Here is a 24,471-nt window from a genome sequence, read left to right on the forward strand (position 1 = left end):
GACTTTGTTTTCACAGACATACCAATGCAGGCCTGTTTTGTGGGGGTTCCCTGATACCCCTCGTGGCACTTGCAGTGGTATGATCCATCTGTGTTGACACAGTCTCCATTGACACATGGATTACTCACACATTCATCCACGTCTGGAGCGGGAGAATAAGAGCACATAAAAGGTCAGAATAAACACGAACACCACGCTTCACATTTCAGACCCACGTTTGAATCGAGTTCCTTAGACTGGCAGAAGATGGCAGTGCAGTGCATGCAGTTAACTGCGGCGCTGCATGTACCCTCCACAACATGCAGCGTGTTTCTTACCAATGCACTCCCCACGAACATCCTGTTTGTAGCCCATGTTGCACTCGCAGCGGTAGCTTGTCGGCGTTGGGATGCACCGTCCGTTCAGACACAGGTTGGTAAAGTGTTTGCACACGTCCACCGTTTCATTCACAGTAACGGTGCCTGAGGAGACAAAACGGGCCCGTGAAGCAGACAGCACAGACACAAAGTCTGTCATCTAAATCTCCTTTAAAAGAATCATTCAGATGCACAGAGGGACAGACTTATGTGCTGGACGGTTCCCCCGTTGTTCCCAAACGTTCCTCCTCCGTTGTTCCCAAACGTTCCTCCTCCGTTGTTCCCAAACGTTCCTCCTCCGTTGCCGATCCCTCCGTTACCGTTGCCATTGGGGAACTTGAATCCATAGGGGTAGTGTCCATTGTGGTGTTGAGAGAAACCGTGTACTTGAGGAACGCCCACAATACACAGACGCCTGAACTCATCTGCCAGAGAAAGCAGAGCACAGATCAGAAGATCCCAACAACTGTTTGATTCAGAGAGCCAAGAAAAACCATTTACGTGGATTATTACAGCGATGTGGACTGAGAGGCCTCGACCGCTTAAAGCTGCAGCGTGGATCCACCTGAAATATCCGCTTCCTTCAGCTGCAGTGAGGCCATCGAGTAGAACCTGACTGAGTAATATGATGAAAACGACATGCACATAATAGACATGCAGCTATGTATGCACACGTGCTTTTTAGCAGGTAACATGGACGAATGTTAACCTCTTAGTTTGGGAAGTCCCGATAAATCAAAGCACACGAGCCGAAGTTTAACGGGGGAAGAGAGCGAGCACTCTGCAACAGAGTCTGGGTCACATGGTCTCACGCAGCTTGAGCAGGGGGATGATGGGTAATTATGTCCACATAAGTCCTTTCCATGCTTCTTTGTTTGCTCTTTGTTCATGACATCATGCTCATCAGTGGATGATGCCCTTACCTTTATGTCAGAGCTGCAACACAAACTCAGCCTCACGCTTACAGCGTCGTTTAGTTTGACTGTGCTGAAGGTGCTGGAGGGTTTTTCCTTATTTTAATCTCATATGTATCTCACAGAATGAGCCAACATGTATTTTTTATTATCAGCTTCTCCTAAAAACTCTCTAAGAAGCGTTGCCAACATGGTGTAGCTGAAGTACAGACGGGAGGCAGAGCCTCCAGCTTCCAGACCACAGCTCCCAGTTTGGGTTTGGGAGAAGGACGCCCTCTCTACCTTTATGATGAGGCTTTTTTAAAGCTTACAGTCAGAGCTGGAGCAGTCATGCTGCAACAGGCAGCTGCTGGGGGATTCCCATGATGCACTGGGTGTTTCTTTATCAGTCACCTTTGTGTTTACGCAGCTCTCTGCATTTAATCAGTAGTTATTATTATTGTCTGGATCGCTTCCACAGCGTGTCTGTTGTCCTGTCCCCTCACACCCAACCAGTCACAGCGATTCTGTTTCAATTCAACTTTATTTACACAGCACCAAATCACATCAACAGTCGCCTCAAGGCACTTTCTATTGTAAAGTAGAGCCTACAATAATACATACAGAGAAAAACCCAACAATCATATGAGCAAGCGCTTTGGCGACAGTGGGGAGGAAGAAACCTCTGGCAGGACCAGGCTCAGGAAGGGGCGGGGCCATCTGAGAGAAGGAAGACCTCCCTGGGCCAGGGTCTCTTCCTGTTTAAAGGGAGGTTTTCCTTCCCACCCTTGACAAGTGCTTGTTTGTAGCGGGTCATTTGATTGTGGAGTTTTCGCTCCATTATTGTAAAACCTTTTCCTCACAACACGAAGCACCTCGAGGTGACCTTGTTGTGTCGGTGCTATATGAATACAAATGAGCTAAACATATACTCACCAGAGCCTCTGACGGGGCACATCTCAGGGATCTGCCCTAAAGCCCAGCATCGTCCCGTCTCACAGCAGCACTGCATCTTGGTGTACTGACCAGTCAGATCTGCAGCACAGCGACCGTTTGCCAGAGCAGAGAAACAGGTTCCCGCACGCTGATCTGAAGAAAGAGAAGAATATCAGGTTGCTGAAAATACAGCAACAACTTAAAGACTTCATGCAAACAGGACAGCAAAACAAAGCTTTGTCGCAGGCCGCTGAGTTACGATTTAAAACATTCAAATCAACACAAGTTTAGGTCAGAAGGCTGTGCTGCCCTCTGTGTGGTGCCTGGGAGGAAGTTTCTTTATAGGTTAGCAGTGGGAAAGGTTGCCTGGGCTTTCAACTAACAGCAGGCATCTGAAGGGCCTCCAAAAGAGAGGTCTTATTTGTTACAGTCGGCCAGGTCGGGGTCAATGGGGCAGGATGTGGGGCGGGGCTTCAATGAGCGTATGTAAGGAGGTGACTGAGGGGGAAGCAAAAACCAAAAGACAGAAAAAATCAAGGCAAAGTGGCATTTTTATCTTTTTATAAACTGCAAGACAAACGTGAAGGAGATGTTTAAGAAAAGGAAAAACTAGGGAGCAGGGTGGGGGTCAGGGGCTGAGGGAGGAGTGCAAGTCGATTAACTCACTAATGAGCCAGCAGTCTGGAATTAATCAGTTCCATGTGGCGCAGTTCTTGCCAATTAGAAAGAACATGCGGTGCTGTGCTGCGAGACACATATACAGTGCAGCACGCAGGCTCATGTTTGCAGGCAGCACTGAGGTATACCTTCCACACATGCAAGTACACAGTGCACGCAACCAACTCCACAAACTATAAGATCCAGACGGTACGACGCAGCTTTAGGCACGGTGGAGGAGAAAGGGAGCGGGGAGGGAGGTGCTGATGAGGATGGTGATGACTTCGATTGGATCCAGATGTTGGTTTGCTCACTAGTGTTGCTCCAGTGCACGAGCATATGCTTTCATTTGGTGAGGTGTTTTTACAGACTGACTGACTGGACAGGTCTTCTTTTCTTTTTCTCTTCCAAACTTTCACTGTGTGACGGAGCATTAGGCTCTGATTACTGTCAGCGGCCCCAACAGGTCCCAGCGGTCCACTTCATCACAGCACAGCGCATCCAACAGAGACGAGAACAAACATGCTGCTTCTAAAACACGAGAGCAAACAAACAGTATGCTCTGTAAAAATGATTCACTCCTGTGAATTTACTCTAACCACAAAAACCAAAGAGATCATGTATGGAGCTGAGAGCCCAGCAGTCACATGTTGAGGAAACAAGCTCAGATTGTGTTTTGTTTTTAAGCCCAGTTTTGTGGGCTTTTTGATTGGTTGGGATAAGTTTACTGATCTCCTCTTGGTTTCCTCTCAATCGAGCCTTTCCAAGGATGTACAGGAGCAAGACCAACATCAAACCGCAACCACAGAAGTAAGGCTCAGGATGTGGATGTCAGAGGGATGTAATGGGGAAAATGGAGGAGGATGGGAGTGTGAGAGTACTCCAGTTTGTTTTTTTTTAAAAAGGAGACAGAATAAGAGAACTGTTCCACTTACAGATAAAATGAGCTCCAGAGTAAATCACTGAGCTGCTAGCTGAGGGAACGAGCTGTGGTGCGAGCCATGCTTCAGGCAGAAGAAGGACGGTGTGAGAGAGACGGGAATAAAGTGAGAGAATAAGGTCTTTAGGGGAAAGGAGAATAACGGGGCTGAAAGTGATAAAGGGAGAAAAATGGCCTCGTGTAAAGACAAACAGATGGAGAAGGACTGAATTCGGTGACCGGAGCACTGAGTCAGACACGTGCACGACCCCTTTTTCATGTACGACGCTGACCAATCGATCTAAAGAAACCACATTTCTCTTTGAGAGATGGAGGTCGTCAGCACACGTATCGATTAGCAAGGTTTGAAGTCGTGCAGGGACGTACATTTCACTTCTCAGGCCTGACTTTAGAGGTCACAGCTTTTGTCTGAATCTCTTCGCTCTTTGTTTCTTTCACCGCGTGCTCGATGCTCAACAATCCCCTACATGACTGCGAGCTCTCTACCTGTGACATCTCCCGCGCTCTGTGTACGCGCCGTACGGATGCACACATCTGCACATCTGCGCGAGGCTCTTCTTGACATTTTCACACAAAGCTCCACTTTTTCCAAAACAAAGTCAGCGAGCCAAATACCTTCCACGGATGATGGATGACATATGTGAAACTAGGAAATAACTTAAATATAGGAATGTTAAGTTTAAGAAAGCACGATGGAAGCAAAGAGGCTGCTTTTCCCTCTGATGTCGTCCGTTTTGGAGCAAAATGACATATTAATGCTGAAGCTCCATATGGGGGGAGGATTGTAGGGGAGTCCATATGGGAACGCAGCAGAAAACGTGTATATATTAACTTTGTACTCGCTCATACTTTTTATTTAATCATGAAAGTGCCCCTGTTTGCAGTTTTGTCACATCATCACACACTGATTCCTAAAATGACGTTGCATACAGAGGCCACTTTCACAAGTAAATCATATTACGAGGCTCATAAGTCTTATAAGAATAAAATATCAACTGTCCCTTTGCATGTTTGCTAATCCTCGTCCATACGGTCTCCGTTAATACTCCAGAGTCTGACTCGACATGTCAGTTTGTTACGGACTGTGTGTGAGTCACTGTGTGTGAATGAGTCACAATGTTAGAGCATTAATCTGCTCTAACATTAGAGCAGATTAATGCTGTCAAGGACAAATAATGTGTGTAAGTTTGTTTTCCCGCACATGGCGACCACAGGTCTGCCGCTCGATTCACCAGAACTCCACTCACAGGAAGCGGCGAAGGAGGGAGGGAGGGAGGTTACCAGCCAGATGTGGAGCTCTTAGTGAGCCAGGGGGCGAGGAAGTGCACAACTGTAAGAGAAAGAAACGTCGAAACTGTTTATGTGTGACTCACCCACACATCTGGAGCCATCTGTGCTGGAGATGTAGCCTCGTGGGCAGGTGCAGACGTAGCTACCGGCGGTGTTGGTGCATTCTCCTCCGTCGCACACACCGGGAACGGTGCTGCATTCGTCGATGTCTGAAAGAGGCCGTTACATCATAAATACCTCCGTTCATCTGATCGTGGAGCACATCTGCTGATGTTCAAATGTTCAGTTCTTTGTTAGGATGCAGTAGCACGCTGCAGTAAAAGTTTATTACACTGGAGCAAGAGTTTCTCCCTCGGGGGAAACCAAATGGATCTGCAGCCTGACAAAGTGGAATTACTTCACTTCTGGTTTGTTCTGTTCTGGCTAAAACTCGAGCTCATCAGCCAAACGTGTAAATAGCAGGAACAATCACGCAGTAAACCACACGGCTCGGAGAAGGAAAGCACATCCGGCTGACCAATGCATCAAGGTAACATCAAAACAACCAATCAGATTACAAAATATCAAACAAACAGAAGAAACTAAGAACAACAATCACAGGCTGGGAACCGGACATGTGCAGACTAACACAGAACCTTTTCATGCACGTCTCCCTCGCTCTTACATTTGGTGTCTTGGCCGTGGTTAAGCAGAAAAAGCTGAAAATGAAGCCCTGTTGGTGGACAGCCTGCACTGCCAGCCGAGCCTCCAGCGTGGCTGCCAGTAAGTGTATGAAATAAGCAAAGAGAATAAATTCATGCACAGTTAATGTTTCCGTTAAAATGAGTCCTGTTGTGCAATGAAAAAAAGAAATAAACAGTACGGGGTAAATGTAGTAACCACAGTTGCTTTCAGTCTAGAAATTACGACTCGACTTGAGGCTAAATTCAGAACAGGATAAAAGCCAAACGCAGCACGGCGGGACTCAGACTTATGCTGGTCTGAGAGCATCGAGGTACGACAGCGTCGAGCTCAAGTTGTATTATCCTGTGAGAGAGGTCCTTGTTGCTCCATGATGAGGGAACCCAAAGTTTTATGGTGTGTTACGCTTATTTATCCATATATGTAATTACTGTATAATTACAGCATCGGTGCAGCTCGTGCAGTAACACACAAGCGAGTGTGCTGAATGCGATCAGCTAGAAAAGTGAAAAGCGTGGTGTAAGTGTTTGTCTTTGCAGGAGTGAAGAGTGTGTAACTTAAATCCACGCGTCCTTTGTCTCTATGTGCCTGCATCTCAGTGTGCAGCTACAGGCTGTCCTCCCCCTGCTGAAGGCCGAGGTGAGGCTGTAAAAGCCCAGGCAAATAAACCTTACGTCAGCAACAGCAAGCCAGACGTTACTCCAGCGCTTGAGGGACTGCCTGTGTGTGTGAAAGGAAACGTGTGTCACCTGAATAAATGTCTGCGAACAGCCATCGAGTCTGCTGCGTGTGCACGACTGTGTGTACACGGGAAAAACTCCCACATACATGTAGATAAGCTAGAGTGCAATATTCATTTTTTAATCTAATTGCGACTTTTATATGTGAAAACCGGAGTAAATGCATGTGAATCTGAGGGCAACAGTGAGGTCTGTGTGCAGTGATTAGGTCTCCCAGATGCTGTTAAGTGTTTCTTTGTTCAGCACTAACAGCTGGTTTTGAGCCAAAGCCTTTCCACTGTATTTATGGAAGAAAAATGAAAGGCGAGGCAGAAACAGGGTAAGGAGGGTAAAAAGCAGAGGCTGTTAAGCAGACCGAGCTCAGAAAACAACAGGTGTCCCGGTGGGTTCAGGTACTGTGTGATCAGACACCCACGACATCTCAACCGCTCCAAAACACGACTCCTCTAACAATGAAAGCTCTCATTGTGGCCGCTTGTTCAATAAAACGCTCCCACAGGATCTGGTCAGATTGTGCGGGAGATTTCACTAAACACGGGTTTCCTGCGAATCTGTGACGTACACGCCACAATTGTCCTTTTGTTTTTTACAAGCTTTGCAAACACTAAACTCTTACTCCTTCACTCTGCACGAGTCAAACAAACAAATGGCAATATAAATAATGAAATCAACAAAACAGCACGAGGGCTCGTTTTTCAACCAAATTTCAAAATAATTGAATAATAAGACCAAAAGAAGTCGTTTGCCAAACATGTTTCACACGACACACCTTATTTCAGCTGTTTTCTGAGGATAAAACCAATTTCATTGCTGTCACCTGCTATTATTATGAGCATACCTACTCATATTCTGTTACTGCTTCAGTCCCAAAGGATCCCAAAGTCTCAGGCAGGCTGTTGCCAGACAGGCAGCAGGCTGCTTTCACAATAAATATGTGCTCAAATGTCTCCCAGGCCACATCAACGAGTGGTTTGAGTAATCAGATTACATTGTGTCTTGGTGGTCATCTATGCTTTCTATGATCTGATTGCCCAAGAGCAATTTTACAATGGGAAATATTTGGTGGGAACTCTTGTGGTGCTTTGACCAGCACTAAAGAAATAAAGTCATCCCACAGTTCACACGCGGCTCCTCTTCTCTCTTCTCATCGCTGCGTTCATGCTGCAGATGTCAATAAAGTTGTGGTTGTGAAACTTTAGCATCTGGTTCAAGGCTCCAGCCAGAAGTACAGAGGATGAGCGCGTATTTCAAACCAGCAGGTAGTTTCACAGTTTTCAAACAGCTCAACAAATATCACAAAACATACACAGTGTTTCTGTGCAGCTGGGCCCACAACACGTCCACAAGCTAGAGGTACAGAAGCTTGTGGACAGACAGGGAGCAACAAAAGGAAATAAGAATAAGATAAATAAAGATGAAATACGTGGGGTTAGGGTTACCCAACCCTACAACCGTCGAATAAACCCTAAAAGGAGGTGAAAGGTTGCAGTGATGCATCCTGTTGGGACGGGTGCAGAGCAAGCTGTGGTGTTCATGGTCAGTATTAGGCTAAATCATGGGTACTAGATGTTAATTCAAATTTAAGATGATCATCTGCTTATAGGTCACAAGTCACAACTACTGGAGTTCATTAGACACATTTTCAGTTTTGTGATTATTTTACCCAGGCTGCACTGCTGCACCACATATTCCCCATGGGCCAAACCCCAGTCTAACAGGCCATGCGGAGATGTGATAATTGCCAACACTTGGTGACAAAAAGCTTACAAAGAGCTGCTAAATCTAAGATTATGGGGGGTTTGTGTCCACCTTCATAAACCTTAGAACAGGGGTGTCCAACTCCAGGCCTCGAGGGCCGGCGTCCTGCAGGTTTTTGATGTGTCCTTGATCCAACACAGCTGATTGAAATGACCTCCTCAACATGTCCTGAAGTTCTCCAGAGGCCTGGGAATGAACTAATCATTTGAATCAGGTGTGTAGACCCAGGGTGAGATCTAATACCTGCAGGACAGGCCCTCGAGGCTTCGCTAAAATCACGTCTGTGACTCTGGTAGATTCAGTGAACTCATCCGCCTCATTTCCTGCTCCATTCACGGAGACATGAATTACTTTTTGTGCGTGACGGTAACTGCCTCTCATGAATCTGAAGGTGGGAACCAAAGTTCCCAGCAAATATAAACAGTTGTGTTCGTCTGGTATCTGCTGCTGCTGTTACTCCTGCTCATGAAGCAGGACAATGATTCACACGCTGTGCACCCGCGGTCTTGTTCAGCAGAGTAAATGTCATCTGGCTCAAACAGTTTCTGTAATCCTCTCAGACGACTACGAACACATCGGCTTCGGTCCAACAGACACAACCCCTGCCTCGCTAACTGTCCGACTGTTTAACCTGGGCATCGTTTAAATTCCACCCAATCGACACGCTGTAACGTGATCCCGCTTGTGTGCGTGCACGTGCTTCAGTGTGTTTGTGTGTATTTATGCGCACATGTCAGGACTACTTTAACTTTGGATACGTCTCCGCTTTTAAAGCGCCTGTGGAGATTTGTCGAGCCAATCCCAGCAAACCCGGAGTTATCGTAAAGTACACAGTCTCGACTGCCTCCCTGTTAAATCAACAAAATCTCATTTACTTTTAGAGGTTTTTTGTTTTTGACACGATTGTGTCCATTTAATGCGTTTGGTTAATTATCTGTAGCCACTAGATGCAGATTAGCACCATGAACTCAGGAGGAAAACAATGCCTTGCTCAAGAACGCTTAAGAAAGATAGATGGGAACTTATCTGACTTACTCGCTGCTCACTTTATTTATGCAGATTTTTTCATATAGTCGTTCTAAAATATTCCTAGCTCTTACTTAGAAGGCTTACCTTCACATTTGTGGGTGGTTTCGCTCTGACGGTGGCCAGCAGGGCATTTACATTCATAGGAGCCGACGGTATTGATGCAGTTGCCCCCAGAGCACAGCCCTGGCACTGCCTGGCACTCGTCCACATCTACAAAAAGGAAGCAAAGACACTGAAATGAATGACAAGCAAACGCACATGAGAACAAAGGTTGTAGTAATTACTGGATCCCCAAAGTTTGGGAGGCACAGCGTCTTATAAAGATGAAACCTGCACAGACTAACTTCAACAAGATGCAGCGTTCATGGTGTCAGTTAATGACAGGATCTTTTTGTGTCTGGCAAATACTCTCTCGCTGTAACTCTCCTCTGGTTTTTCTTTTTGCTAAGAGAATGAGTTAAAACAGGCAGTGACTTGGCACCGGCTGCAGAGTCTGAGACCACATCCAGAAAGACCCGCTTCAGCTCTTGCCTGAACAGGAAATGGCTTTTTAAATGTACATTTTTCCCAGCATTCAATGTGAGTCACTTTTACCAGTATTGGGAATATGTCAGTGGGCGTACTCCTTTCAACATAAAAAAATACAAATGGGAATACCTCTGATGTTGTCTGGGGCCGACCACTAAGTAGAGTCAGAGCACCGTGAGTGGCTAATCCCTCAAAAACACCGAGCAACATGAATAAATCTGCATACAATGCTGCTTTAATGGGAAACAGTTTGTTCAATCATGAGCTCTCCGTGGCACGGGCTGGGAAAGAAAGCAACTACTGGCCAACGTCCTGACGCGGAGCCTGGAGCTCAGTCCTTACATTTGGATTCAGAGTCATGTGTGCTTTGTGCTGCTGCCAGAAAGACGCTGCTCCTGGCTCTCTGGGCATTAGGTATCTTTAGTGTGTGAGTGAGTTAAAGACAAGAAAAAGACAGAAACAGATATTCTGAGAGAGATGGAAGCACAGACACAGACTCCTGGAGAGGAGTTAGTGACACATGAGCAACCTGGCAACAAAAGAAAGGAAGCTCAATGGAAATCATACTGGTTCCACATCCTTTACATTTGCCAGTTACCCCATAAATAAGACAATTATACATATAGATGAGTGAACTGTGGAATTACCATCTCATCAGACACACTCGGCCTATACTGTAAATAATTACTGCTACACGCAGCATTCATCCCAGCTGTGTTTGAGGTGATAAGCTGAATACTTACCGTAAGCATCTACCAGCACTCTGACACTTGTGTGTCTGGACTTTCTGGGCCTTGCTCTGCTCTACAAGCGATGCACTATGTCACCTGACAGAGGCGAAACTAGCAAAAACTGCATGCATCTGCACACAGCCGGCTTGAAGCTGTAAAGAAATAAAGCTGTAGCTAAACAACAAGCATCTGCATGCATCCTGTCAGTTATTAGGTTTAAGGCTCTGGCTTTAGCTGAGTTTAGCACTAAATTATATTATTTAAATTAAAGTCTACACTGTCCCACCAGGATGAAGCAACAAAGGGCCTGACTGTGATCATTCTGCAGTGGACATGACCTCCACACGAGGCAAACATGGAGAAGGCCTCAGGTTATAAGATATGCACGCAGAGGGAGTCCGGTTTTATCTGGGGGGGTGTCGATCAAAGAGGGGGACTCTCAGTTCATGTTACTGTCGCTCTGCTCGCCTGATTTTATCACTGTGTTATGTCCACACTGCATGTGTTAAAGAGCAGTAATGGCAAAGGGATCCGTGTGGATGCTTTGTGAGGGTGCAGTTCTCGGTGGAAGCAGTTTGCTGTTACTGAAAGCTGAAGACATTCCCGTTCCCTTAAGCCTCCATCCTCTGTGCAGAGATTACTTGAGGTTGCCTGAGTTCAGAAAAATGTATCTCAGTGCCCGCCCACTTCGAGTCGGCTGAATGTGATTCTTTGCTCTTTGCCTCGCTGTGACCGTGAGCGGATCCTAACCTGGGATTGGTGGATTGGACTTTTAGTTCGGAATGCCTCCGATTTTGTTTCTGTCTGTGTTTTGATTCTGTTTGTTATTCCAGCTTTCCCAGTGTTTTCCTGTCTTTCTATGATGTTTAGCATGAATCTCGTCTCTGTGTTTGGTATTCACTTCTGGTCTACTTCCTGTTTGAAGCTGAGTTTGCTGTTGTTCCTCGGTGTTTGTAACTGCCGGCACCTTGTGTTGATGGCTTTCACGTGTATTCTGCTCCCTCGTGTGTGTCGCTGTGTAACCCGTCCCCTCTTTGTCAGGTTGTTTGGTTGTGTTCCCTTTTGTGCATCCCTCCTTGTATACAGCTCGTGCATTAGCCAAAATAAAAGCCTCCTTTCATTTCATTCATTTTGTTCTCACTACATGCATTTAGTACCGCACTAGAAAACAAGCCTTCATGTGTTGTTGAGCCATCCCACAATGTTTAAAAGATCCTCCTTTTACATTATGGAGCTGCCTCTAAGTGGTTAAAGATCCTTCAAATATTCTAATGAAATGAAACTTTCTGTTTTCGTAGCTTATTAGGTTGTGGATGCACCAAATCTGGTTCACTATCAGGACAAATCGCTGGAAAAAAACAAAACAGTGTTTGAACTTTCCTCAAAGTTTTTCCCATTAGGACTGTGAAACTAATAAACTAACAGGCTGAGGCTTTATTTCCTCAGCATGTCACACATTTGCAGCAAATAGTTCAAAACAACCAAACTATGTGTCGGTCGACTCCTGTCCTTTACCGTTCGTGGCCCCGTCACGCGTGCGGCGTCACCGCTCCGGCACCGCACCGACAGCTTCAGCTAAATTAAGACCTTAACGGGAAAATACAAGCTCGTATCCGGACTCCTGTGTACATGTAAACACGCTCTGTGCTGTTATCACTAGTCTGAGGATGTTGTACAGCTGAGACGATGATGGATAAAGTGATGGTTTGGATGTTTATCGTGCTGTGTGTGCGTCTGTGTGCGTGCGTGTGTTATTATGTGCGTCCTTTTTCATCTCTGTTAACATGAAGCGGTGAAGACGTTCTGCCAGGTGTGTAGACAAGAAGAGAGAGAGCGAGGTCTGACCTTGGCAGGCTCCAGTGCGGATGTTGGGTATGAAGCCTCGTCTGCAGGGGTGGGGCTGGGCAGGACACTGCTCGCAGGGGTGGCCCCACGCTCGGCCAATGGTAGCGCAGCACAGAGTTTTGGTGCAGACGATTCCACTGAGCTGGCCCTGACACATCTGGTTGTTCACCTGGGTGAAACATGGCCCCGTCCTGTAGTCTGCAGTTTAACAGTGAGATCAATCCTTTGTTAATTGGTGGCTGACCTAATACTTCATTGATTAATGATAAAGCAGTGATTCATTTCCTGCAGCACATCTGGTGCAGGATTAAATGAAACCACACAGTACATTAATGAGACATTTCTAAATGCAGGAGGTATATTTCCTGCAAGTCTTCCTGCCTCTCTTTGTTTACTACATGTTGGTGCAACATTTTGGAGAGATGACTCGCCTTTCAAACACATGCATGGAGTTTCGTTTCTTTAAACGTATCGAGCACTGGTTTAAAAACAAGAGGAGACAAGTTTAGGAGTCCAAGACTTTCGATAAACAACAGGAGGCTTGGTTCCACTAAAACAGGTTAGTTCAGATTTCAAGGTTTCAAACATTAGCTTATTAAATTTGCTCACATTAGGCTGTAAAAGTGGTTTCACTCAGCAGGAATTTGGCAATCTGATAAGAACAACTTCTGCGTATTTAGAGCCTCTATTAGAACCACATTCAACGGACAAACTGAAGCACGTTTCAGCTCTTTAACGAGGAGCTGACAGCAGGCTAAACAGTGGAGCTTATAATTTCCGCCACAGCTATGACTCAACCAGCTAAATAACTGCCACAGAAGAAATGAAAGGGCCTTTGAACACTTCTGTAATCTATCGTGGGGACAATGCCTTTTATTTTGGCTGTGCAAAAACACATTGCTGCTAATGACCGACACTAATGTTGTGTTTGAAATGAACACGAGCATCGCAGACGTCAGACTGATTCGTGCAGCTGTGACAAACTGAGCTCACAGGTTGCAGAGCTCCGGTTTGATCAGTTTATCATCAAACTTTACTGAGGACACCAGTGTAAGTAGTTCGCCGCACACACCCCTGGGCTTTGTTTTTGGACATGCTTGTATTTTTCTAGACATTCAGAACTACACACACATGGTAACAACGGCAAAAATAATTGCACGAGAAAAGCACTGACCACTCGTGCTGCACTGCTGCCTGCCAGTGTAAATGGCATAATCTTGTTAACTGCACTTCACAAATCAGACTCGGTGAGCTCAAGCTGAAACCATTTCAGCAACACGACGTTCGTCCCCTCAGTCACATACAGCCTAATGATTGCTTCTCTTGTGGGAGAAAGCCTATTAAGTTCTCTGCAGTGGCGCCAAACTTAATATAGCCTTCGTTAAAAGAAAAGTACGAGAGAAAAAGAAGCAGATTGTTAGATTGACTAACAATGAAATGAAAGGCTAACTGCATGGTTGGCTCACCAAGGCTGTGACAGAGAAAGAGAGCTGCCCGCTCAGCTCTGAAGGACAAAACGAGATGAAAGATTGGAGGATTCGAGAAGTGGTGGCTGTCATTCTCCAGTCTTGTTGCCCTTATTCGTTCCTTGTGCCATATGAAAGGGGATGACAGAGAATGGACCAAAAAGTAGGAGAGGCAAAAAAAAGAGCAGAAAGTAGGTCAAACTGAGCACGCAGCAGTTTGCAACTCTCACCCATCTGTCTTCGTTCTCTTTGTCTACTTTAGCTCTGTTTGTCTTTCACTCTCGTCTGCTTCCTGCTTGCCTCCCTCATCTGCTCTTTGAGCTTTCATCTTCATGTGACCTGGTGTCACATGGCCGACTGTATGTGATGCATTTTTCTCATGGTTAGCTCTAAAGCAACACAATGCATGCAAACGCCTCTGTGCACAACAGAAAACGCACATTTAATTCCAGATTAAAAGTGAATAAAACAGAAAAAGAATAAAACTGCTGGTAATTTATAATTTACATTTTTTGTCAATAAATCCAGTGCAATCAATGATAAAGGTCTAACTGATAACACTGCTCTTTATCAAAAAATACTGGTTTCTGAACAACTGTGACATAGAAGAATAGCTTCATACACACACACACACACACACACACACACACACACACACACACACACACACACACACACACACAGACACACACAGCGAGTTGAAAGACAGATAAGAGAAGCAAACAAATTCCGATTGCTTTATCCGTTAAAACCAAACTGTTTAAATTGACATTAAAAAAGAAACAAAAGGAAGAAAATCCAAATAAAAAAATAAAAGTCTGGGTCTTCCAGCCTCCTGTGTTTCATTTTGTCCCTGCATCAAAAATAAATGGACTCTCTCACGCTCAAGTCATCGAACAACACTGCATAACCAAACGCAGCGGCCAAGTTCATCAGCGTATTCGTGTCTGCTAAATTAAATATATATGCATGCACATTCTTTCTCAAGCAATGCCCCACTGTTGACGGTCTCTGACACACATTAACACACAAGGATGCGTCTGCTTGTCTGTGTACATGATGGAAAACACAACATCTGCACGAGCTGCAGCGTTTAGCCAAGCAAAGACTGGAGCAGCAATCACAGCTTAGCTGGAAAGAGTACCGGAGAATAAAGCTCTCCTGTGTGTGTGTGTGTGTGTGTGTGTGTCAAAGTCAAAAGTCAAAGTCAACTTTATTGTCGATTCTGCCACATGTACAGGACATACAGAGAATAGAAATTGCGTTACTCTCAATCCCTAGATAAATAGCAAATGAACATTTAAATATATTTAAATATAAAAGTGATTAAAAATGCAAGTAAAATAATTAAAAAGTAAAAATTTAAATAAATACAATTTTACATATAACAAGAAAGCTATATAATATACAATATAATGGGTAAGTGACATTGAGTGTAAACCAGGCAGAGTAGTGCAAATAGGCAAATAGTGCAAATGGAGATTTAGTAGTGTACGGTAAGAGAAAGTGAAAGTGTGTGTGTGTGTGTGTGTGTGTGAGCCATGTGTTCAGGGTTTTGTTTGTCATGCACGTAAACTCGAATTTGGAAACAAAAAAATAGCCTCAAGCATTCAGCCGAGAGTTCAACACGTGTGTCAGAGCGTGATGTCATCGGTGTGTTATACATGTACGTTTAGTAGACACATGAGAGCATGAGCACTGGTTTGGACAGGAGAGAAATTAAAAATCCTGAATATGTCTGGCTGACAACATTTGGAAGCAGTTTCGTCCAATTAAAGCTCAGAAAGATGAACAGATAAAAGCATCCTGCTATCCTCCTCACTCCTTACTCCAGTATCAAGGGACTCTGAAATCTCCTGTTTCATCCACACATGCTACGGATGCTACGTTCACTCACTCTATGCAACATAAATAATCTTCACTCTCCTGTTAGGACGGCTCGTGAACTTGCTTGTTTGTCACCAGCAGTGTGTCCGTGTATTAGCTCAGAGTCTGCTTAATGTGACTGTTGCACTTCCACCTCTGTTGGCTTATACAGTCAACCATCAAACACTGTTAACAGAATGTAAGCTTTCACATATGATCTTGTTTTATTAGTAAATCCTGTCTGGGGCTTAAAGCACTCTAGGCAAACACTTTCCCATCAACTGTCTCCAACTGTAGGATCACAAAGATGAAGAGGGCACGGGCCTGAGCACTGGGAGGAAAAGAGAGGGGAAGACAAATGGCACAAGGGAAGAAAAAAAAATCTAATTTCAGACTCATTAATAATCGCTGAAGTATTTATAAAACTCCCAGGAGGGAAAGTCTGGGAAAATAAGAAACCCAGTAGGGTTTTTTTCATGGAAATCAGGCTATTATCATTTATACATACTTGCCTATGACAGGAGTTCAACAAGTCAAATGAATAAAGCGTGTATACAAAAGCCTTTGAATGTGTATGTGCGCATGTTTACATATCTTTGTAGGGACCAAACATTGGATGTTTACTATCCGGTCGTTAAGTGATGACGCGACGAATCCTACTTCCGGGTCTAAAGTAGTCTGCGTTTAATATGGCTTTTGTGTTGTTAACATGTTTAATGTTTTGTATTTTCTTCTATTTGATCTCCAAAAGCTCCTAAAACAGTCAGTGATCCCTGTTGACCTCCCTCGGCTTTTATTACCGCTAATCATTTATTTAAGCTCAGTTTTTAAAACCTTAGGATGTAACTACAGCCCAGCCCATGCAGCAGTATATGAATGACTAACCTCGTATTGTGGATGGATTATCTCAGTTGTTCTCCTGGCTGAAGTTTGGTCCTTTTACAGCATCCTGCCATGTGATTACATTTGTTCCTGACCACCGAGAACACTCACGGTAACTTTTATCGAGTGGAAAAAAAGTTAGCTTGTTTATATTATGCTAACATAGCTGTGTCGCTAGCGGTCACGTAGCACATCATTATATACCAGCTAGCCCAACTTAAGTAACCCTACAAACGTCACTGCTGTTTAGTTTTCTGTCTTCATTTATGCTGGAAGTGATAGCAGAGCTGTACGTTTTAATTTGTTTCCAAAACCCCGCAGTCAGGACATGCTATATTGTATTTAGATAGAAGCTAGCGAGCTAACTCCCTGCTAACTTCTAACTCCGTTAAATGTCATAAATTCCGTTTTCATGGATGCCTGGATGTTAAACTCAGTTGTTACACCTGGTAGAGCAGAACGCTGATCATTTTATTAAAGATGAAAGACTTTAGACAGTTTTTCAACTCTCAGTAATGCCATAGTGATCGTTTGATATATGGACCTGCAGCAGAGTTTAGACCCAGACACGGCTAGTGACGTCAGACTGAACAACCGGATACTCGTAGGGACCAAAGTGCCTGTCCCCACGAGTCTGAAGACATTTTTGGGACTCAAAATGAGGTTGTAGTGTCAGGCTTGCAATTAGGTTATGGTTATGGTTAGGCGTTCATTTTTGATGGTTAGGGTAAGCGGCTAGGGAAAGCACTATGCCAATTAGATGTCCCCACAGAGATATGAAAACCAGCTGTGTGTGTGTGTGTGTGTGTGTGTGTGTGTGTGTGTGTGTGTGTGTGTGTGTGTGTGTGTGCATGCGTGCGTGCGCGTGCGTGCGTGCGTGCGTGTGTGTGTGTGTGTGTGTGTGTGTGTCGAGCACACGTCTGGCGGGTCTTGTGGAATTTCTGATTGCAGCGTTTTGTTTGTGTGTCCTTCTGCTGATGTGGATGTAAATAAATGATTCAAATGTGTGGGCTTGTTTGTTTACATGCGTGTGATTGTGAGCATGTCTGTCCGTGTCTCCCGGCCAACCATAGCAGTCTCTGTTAGTCTTATCAGTGCCATTATCAACAGGCCTGAAATCGCTCTTTTCCTTTAGCCGTAATGATTCTTTAAGGAGCCTGTTCCTTTCATTTCTTCCACACTGAAAAAGCAGCCGCTCAAACGTGACTAAATGTTTAACGCACACAAGAAAGTCCAACAACTGTGGGAGAATGGCAGAGGGAGAGATAAACCCTCAGCGTTCAAGATCTGATAGCCTTTTGCCTCAAGCAAACTGTGTAAAGGCACAGCTCACACAGCCATGCCAGTATCCAGGAGAGGCTGTGGATGCTGCACTTCCTGTTATTGTTTCTATATCGCGCCCATTGTACTGTACAATGTATTTGGAGTTCTGCAGCTACAGTATTTTAGTCTGCTTTAGGAAACTTGTCTAACAGTGGAACAATAATCCTCACTCTCATGAATGCAAACAGAGTCAGAGTCAGTCAAGTGGGCTCTAATCTGCATCAACAGCTGCCATTCATGAGCCGTTCTCCTTCCTCAGCAGTGGGAGAGTCTTTGTAGCGTTTTTTTAAAACTGGAGCAAAACTAAATCGGTCCATTTTTCAACCAGCCAATCAGAGGCAGCCCCCGCCCACCACCACGGAGCAGCGATACTTAAATGCTGATATGAATGAGATGGATCGTTACACTTAGCGTCCCAATGAAAGCAGACACTAAAACAGCTAGTGAAACGTGACAGTCCTAATTATGTTTAATAAATACAGGATGATTTCACTCAGAACATGTAATCATAAAAAGTATCTGGATGAAGGACAGGATTGGTTACGCCAGAGTTCACAGAGTTTGCACATTTTTAGCAGTTTTCTGGCCTCTCGGCTGATATTTGCTCCTTAGTGGTTCGATTTATTTTAGCTTTTACTGCAGAAGTTTCTGCGTATGCACCATTAAAAGGCTTTCTGCAGGTCAAATTTAGCCAGGCTCCAAAGTGGCTGACTCTCGCTAAATTGTCACCGGGGGATATTTTCCACCCGTGCCTGCTCCAGCGCCCCCACACGCCCAGCGGTGCAGCCATCCTGTCCAGCCATGTTCTGTCCGCTCTTATCCAGAATCAATAGAACAGAAATAGCACAACTTCCTACAAGTCCAGCACCTCAAATGCCCCTGACGTCAACACTCGCTGATGTACAAAATTGCTCCTCTGTGATTCTTGTTATATTTGGGCTGGACTGGAGACAAACTGGCGTTTGAGACTTTATAGGTCTGCAGAGACCAACCGATTGGACCAGACCTGGAACAGAGGAGGCACAAAGTTTCAGACTCAGCTCGTTCTTACTGTGCATCATACATGAACACAAAGGATGACCACACGATTAACGTTGTGTGTTAATGTCAAGCTCATCGATGTTATGGCCAAACATTAACTCACATGACGCTGCAGGTTTCCCTGCTTGGACAGATATATGGGTACACACATTTGTATCCATCAAATAACCATGGCGACTGTACAGATGATATATGATCCCCAGACCTCGAGCGTAGGCTGTTCGCGCATAGCTGCACGAGCTCACGCTCCCCACGCCCGCCGGGGCTTCCCATGAGCCTGTCACACACGGCGTTCACCATACTGGTTGACTTTCACTCCCTCCATAATCACAGCTCATCAGCAGTCTCCTCACTGCATCACACAGTAAATCTACTGACTCATGGCCTCAGTTACACAAACTCTAAAACCGCATGCAGCCTTATGGCGAGCGCACCCGAGCACACACCAGGGACACTGTGGCCTTTTCAGGCCAAACCCAAAGTTAAAAAATTACTGCTCAGACTTGCAGGATCATTTTTGGACTTTAAATTATTGTTATGGTCAGCGTGACAACACTGCCCCATCCATCCATCCATCCATCCATCCATCCATCCATCCATCCATCCATCCATCCATCCATCCATCCATCCATCCATCCATCCATCATCAACCTAGCGTCATGGAGGACAACCGCTGCTCCTCAGTATCAAAAGGAGGTAGTTTTAGTAGTAAGGATGCATCTTAGGCACATCCCTTTGGAAGTTTACCGGACACGCCCAACTGGGAGGAGACCCTGGGGTAGATCCAGAACCCTGTGGAGCGATTATTTATTCGTCTGGCGTGGGAATGCCTCAGGCTCCCCCCAGGAGGTGCTGGAACGTGTTGCTGGGGTCAACAACATTTGAGATGTTTATCCTGCTGCCATCGCCACTCGACAGCTCATGGATGCATGGACTCAGAAACAAATATATATATAAAGTCATTTTGCTTTAAGGGTTTACAAAGGAAGTCAGTTAAAAATTAATTTAAACTTTAATACCTGATCTTCAACCTTCATGCCAGCAAGAGACACTCTTCATGTCTCGTAGTCATAAGATTCCCTGTTACTCTATTACTATTACTTTCAATCTGAAGCAGCTACAAGGCACCAAAAACACTTGCAAGCATTTCTCTTGTGATTTCCTTAAAGTGCGTCGGTCCTCCGACTCCTTTAACAAGGAAAACATATACCCCCCACCCCCAACAGCCTGTGTGTACACAGCTGGGGAGTCCATTTTCTCACCCCGGCCCACCCATCCTCTTCTCCTCCACCGCCCCTCTTTCTCTTGCTCTGATTTCCTACCTTGTCCCACTTCTCATCAGGAAACATGACGAGTCCATAAGGAAACTTTCCTTTCTTAGTCCTGTGGGGTTGTTTTGGTGTGTGTGTGTGTGTGGGGGGGGGGGGGGGGGGGGGGGTCTTTATGACCAGATGTTGTGCTGACAAACTCAGCACTGACGGTGTTGTAGTCTCTAAGAAAACAGGAACCAAGACTTTTAACACGGTGGGAAAAGTGTTCAAAGAATCTGATTAAGCTGACAGGTCGTCCAAAAGAAGCTACACATGTACACACACACACACACACACACACACACACACACACACACACACACACACATCTGCAGAAGCATGAAGTGATTACAGGCTGAGAAGTTATCCTGGCCAACAGCAGGTGGGAGGAAGAAAGACAAAAAGGGGAGAGAGGATGATGAAGGTCAACAAAAGGTAACGTGACAGAAAGTATCTGACGATTCTGTTTTTCTAACAAACTGAACAGAAACGACTGGAAATTAAGAAATCGACCACGGCGATCGTTCTGTGGACCTTGGGACTTACTTCCCTGCCATCACTCCCCACAGCACACATACCACAGGATACGGTTCAAAGCGCAGGACAAACACCCACTGTCTGTCTGAGCTATGAAGTCATCCACCTTAGAAGAGCCTGAGGTCTCACCAGCTCTGCTGATAGGAACAACACTCAGTCACAACATCAAAGCTTTCCTGGTTTGATAGCTTTCCTAACATTAGTGCATGTGCGTGGGTATGAGGGGCATTGACGAAAGACAGATCACTCCTCCAATCCAAGAGGTCCGCTCGAATTATAATACGCCAAATACACACAAACCTCTTATTTTCAGTTTTTAGCCATTTTACTCTGTTACAGTGTTAAAGTAGCTGCTGAGAATCAGTGCAGGTGTACAAACAATACCTTAATTTACCCAGATCATCTCAACAGCGTCTTTGGGCGCGAAACAAAAAGCAGGCACACAGATTATCATATCATTCAACCACAGCAAGCATAACGAGAGCAGGGTGTACTGTCTTTGTTCCTCGTGGTTTTCCCACCAAAGTCCGAGCGGGGATTCATATTTGAAGGCCTCCTCTAAGGAAGAGAATCAGTCACACAGTATAAACACAGCAATAAGGATGAGCGCTCACCTCTCTCGCACTGCGGGCCAGTGAAACCGTAGACACAGGCACATCTGTTGGGCCCGATGCAGCGCCCACCGTTCTGGCAGCCATTCTCACACACAGCTGCCCGAGACAGAGGAAAAATGGATCCAGTGAGAAATACAGACTCTCTTTAATTCTTTGTTTCTTATAGAAATGTCGCGACCGCATTCTGTCTTGTGTTTGTAATGAATGCTTCTGCTTGTACGCTCAGCAGGTAAAGACAGCAGCAACAGGCCTGTTGGCGTGAGCTTCAAATGTCCTCGCTTCTGTTCTTATGAGGTTTAAGCGTAAAACTGTGACCAAAGTTCTGCAGACTTGAAGAATATCAAACATTCTTCTAAACACACGTGGTCTGCGCAGCACACAAGACACTAATGCAAGTTACACATATGTGCATGCACAGCGCACCGCCCCGCACCCAGGCTCAGCAGTTTTGCACTCACGTTGTCCGCAGTGGTTGCCGGTGTATCCTTTCGTGCACAAGCAGGAGTCCTCGGCGCAGCTGCCTCCGTTCATACACCTGACATTACAGGACTGAACTGTAAGAGAGAGGAAAGGTTTGGCTCAGAAGGCCCATCAGCAGCTCCGTCTGAACACCTGCATTTTAATTAAATATGGATTTTACACATGTTGGTAGTTTACACATGTTTGGAGGGTTCCGATTAACATACACTGTTCAAAAACACCCCAAGCTACAAATCCGGAGCTAATCATACGGACTGGGGTTAGGCAATATGTCAGGCCAGCTGAAGGCTACAGCCAGTCAGGAATTTGCTGAAAAGAAAACTGGGGGAAGGGAGCAAAGAGAAGAGCGCACAAGAAGCAAAGAAGAAGAACAAAAGCCAACAGGGTGTGAAGAAGAGTACGAAAAAAGAGCCATAAGCGGTGTCTCTGTAAAAACCTTCCAGGCTGTCAGACTGCTTTGGTCGAGAGGGTCAATGTGACGATCTCGAACACGTAGGAGCAGCTTCCTTTAGAGCAGCTAATTGGCGCTCCTGGCCGACAGGCAGCTTCTGCTGAGCCAGCTTTTGACTGAACGTAGCAAAGCAGAGACGCCGACGTTGATTTTATTGTCCTTTAGTCCTCCTTCCCCTATAAACTCTGTGCCTTTCATGCTCTTCTGTTTTTATCTGAATCTTAAGTTCAACATTAATTTCCTCTCTCTTCCCTCCATCTGTCTGTGCGCGTCTGTCTCTCTTTAACATTTCTGGCATGCAGCGCTCTGCAGCAGAGGGGAAATGACTGAGCTTCCCCAGAGCTGACTTTGTCTAATGAGACTTTCTGAGTTTGCACACTTGCCAACAGGAGGTATTTCAGCCACTATAATCCACCCACTTACTCTGACTGTACCCAAACACACTAACTATGCCTTGTGTGAATCATAATGAAGGAATACGCTCTGAGGTAGCTTTTCATTTTGAGATTCCTGCCTTACTGGAAACTCGCGCAGCACCAAGTTTTAGTGTACATGAGTCAAAGCACAATGGCACGAATCCTTGGATCTGGATCCTGTGCAGTTTTGGAAAATGTAAGGCGAGGTATTTTTCACAGGAATGGTTTACAAAGCTCTCATTTGTTCCATAGATTGAATGCATCTAGAAGTCCCAGTTAGCTTTCTGACGTGCAACTCTTGGCAGGCTCCATGCACAGATCTGGCAGAAGCTCATTCTGTCTGGACTGCTCCTCATAGCAACACATGGTGATAAATGAAAGCAAATAGTTTGGGACTCTGGAGGAGCCTGCATTTACAGGTCAGTGTACTAGTGGGCTGCCTCTGTCTTTCAACGTTCTTCTTGTTCATCCTTTAGGGAGTCGGGTACGGCCTTGCTCCCAGCTTTCAACCTTTAAGATGGAAGATTACAGCAACTGTCTGTAAGGCCAGCAATAGAAGCAGTCATGTGAATCATAAATAATGACTGCAGTCAGTGATTACAATTTTCCCCACCATGAAACAAACCGTGGAGAAAACCCCCTAAACTCAGGGCTCCTCACAAAAACATGTTTTTAAATAGGTCCAAGAAGAGCAGGAAGACTTTGGCTAACAGCAAGAGACGCTGTAGTGTGAGGCTCTCTGTCTGCTTATCATCCTCTGCTCCTCAGGAGGATAAGAGGCTGCTGACTGAAGAGAGAGACACTGGAGGTAAGCTTTCATGTCACGAGCTTTCTCTGTTACAGGAGCTCATCTGAAGGAGCAGGAGCAGGAGGAGGAGAGGAATGACCACATTTGGACACAGAAAATATGATCTCATTGGATAGCTTCTCCTCATGACGCTCCATCTCCTGCAGGTGGAAAGAGATGGTCTGCCCCAATGACCCGTGCATGGGAAGCTGGACGTGCAGAGCAGCATGATTGGGAGGCTGTGTGTGTGTCATCCAAAGAAGCAGGGGTGCAGGGTTGTGGCAGCACAATGCGCTTCTGTGTTCTGGTTGTATCGTCGGTAAGCTGCTCACATCTGGGTGTTTTTTACGAGAATCTGAGAAACACAGGAAGTCGAGGCTCGCGTGTGAGTGTGTGTTGGAGCTGAGCGGGAGTGTGATGGAAAACTGAGGTGCTTTATAGCTATGTTGTGTCCTGATTTACACACCCCAGAGACCTGTGACAAGTCCCCGTGATGCAGTGAAAACAAAGGTTGCACAAGATGCTCTCAAAGCAGCTCCGACCACAAAGGAGTCTTTGAGTTCCAGGAAATAACCCCCCCCAACTTTTGTTTAGTTCTGCACCTCGCTCAAGTCATCAATCAGCTTTTGGGTTAATGAGAACAACTCTTTTGTTTTATTTGCATTTTTAAACTTTACACCAAACAGCACAGAGACTCACTTCTGTGCAAGATAAAACTGCAGTGGAGCGGCTGGTTTCAAAGCCGCACTCCTTTCCTTTCATGGAATATGATGTTGGTTTCAAGCCTGAATGATCGTGCTGGTTCTTTAGCACAGACGTGACTGACCCGAGACTCTGACTGCATTAGCAGATAAGCCGTATCGTAACTGCCTTTGGATGCTTTTTCTGTTTGGACTGCTGAGTCAAACTGTCAA

At 45.3% G+C, this 24,471-nt stretch overlaps 1 protein-coding gene across 2 annotated transcripts in view; it reads right to left on the reverse strand.

The window, feature by feature from the left end:
- Nucleotides 1-24,471, reverse strand: part of fbn2b (fibrillin 2b) — a 65,095-nt gene that overhangs the window by 25,466 nt on the left and 15,158 nt on the right. The window contains exons 5-13 of one of the 2 annotated variants that reach the window (XM_026157845.1): nucleotides 21,882-21,977; nucleotides 21,424-21,519; nucleotides 12,385-12,582; nucleotides 9,365-9,490; nucleotides 5,156-5,281; nucleotides 2,186-2,338; nucleotides 563-781; nucleotides 318-461; nucleotides 23-142 (exon numbers count right to left, since the gene is read on the reverse strand). In XM_026157845.1, coding sequence (XP_026013630.1) covers nucleotides 23-142; nucleotides 318-461; nucleotides 563-781; nucleotides 2,186-2,338; nucleotides 5,156-5,281; nucleotides 9,365-9,490; nucleotides 12,385-12,582; nucleotides 21,424-21,519; nucleotides 21,882-21,977 — 1,278 coding nt within the window. Of the gene's footprint in view, nucleotides 1-22; nucleotides 143-317; nucleotides 462-562; nucleotides 782-2,185; nucleotides 2,339-5,155; nucleotides 5,282-9,364; nucleotides 9,491-12,384; nucleotides 12,583-13,850; nucleotides 14,298-21,423; nucleotides 21,520-21,881; nucleotides 21,978-24,471 lie in introns of those variants that run through there. The other variant, XM_026157846.1, reaches the window with a different exon arrangement.

This window comes from Astatotilapia calliptera, chromosome 23 (genome assembly GCF_900246225.1).
Source record: "Astatotilapia calliptera chromosome 23, fAstCal1.2, whole genome shotgun sequence".
In the NCBI taxonomy this organism is placed as follows: Eukaryota; Metazoa; Chordata; class Actinopteri; order Cichliformes; family Cichlidae; genus Astatotilapia; species Astatotilapia calliptera.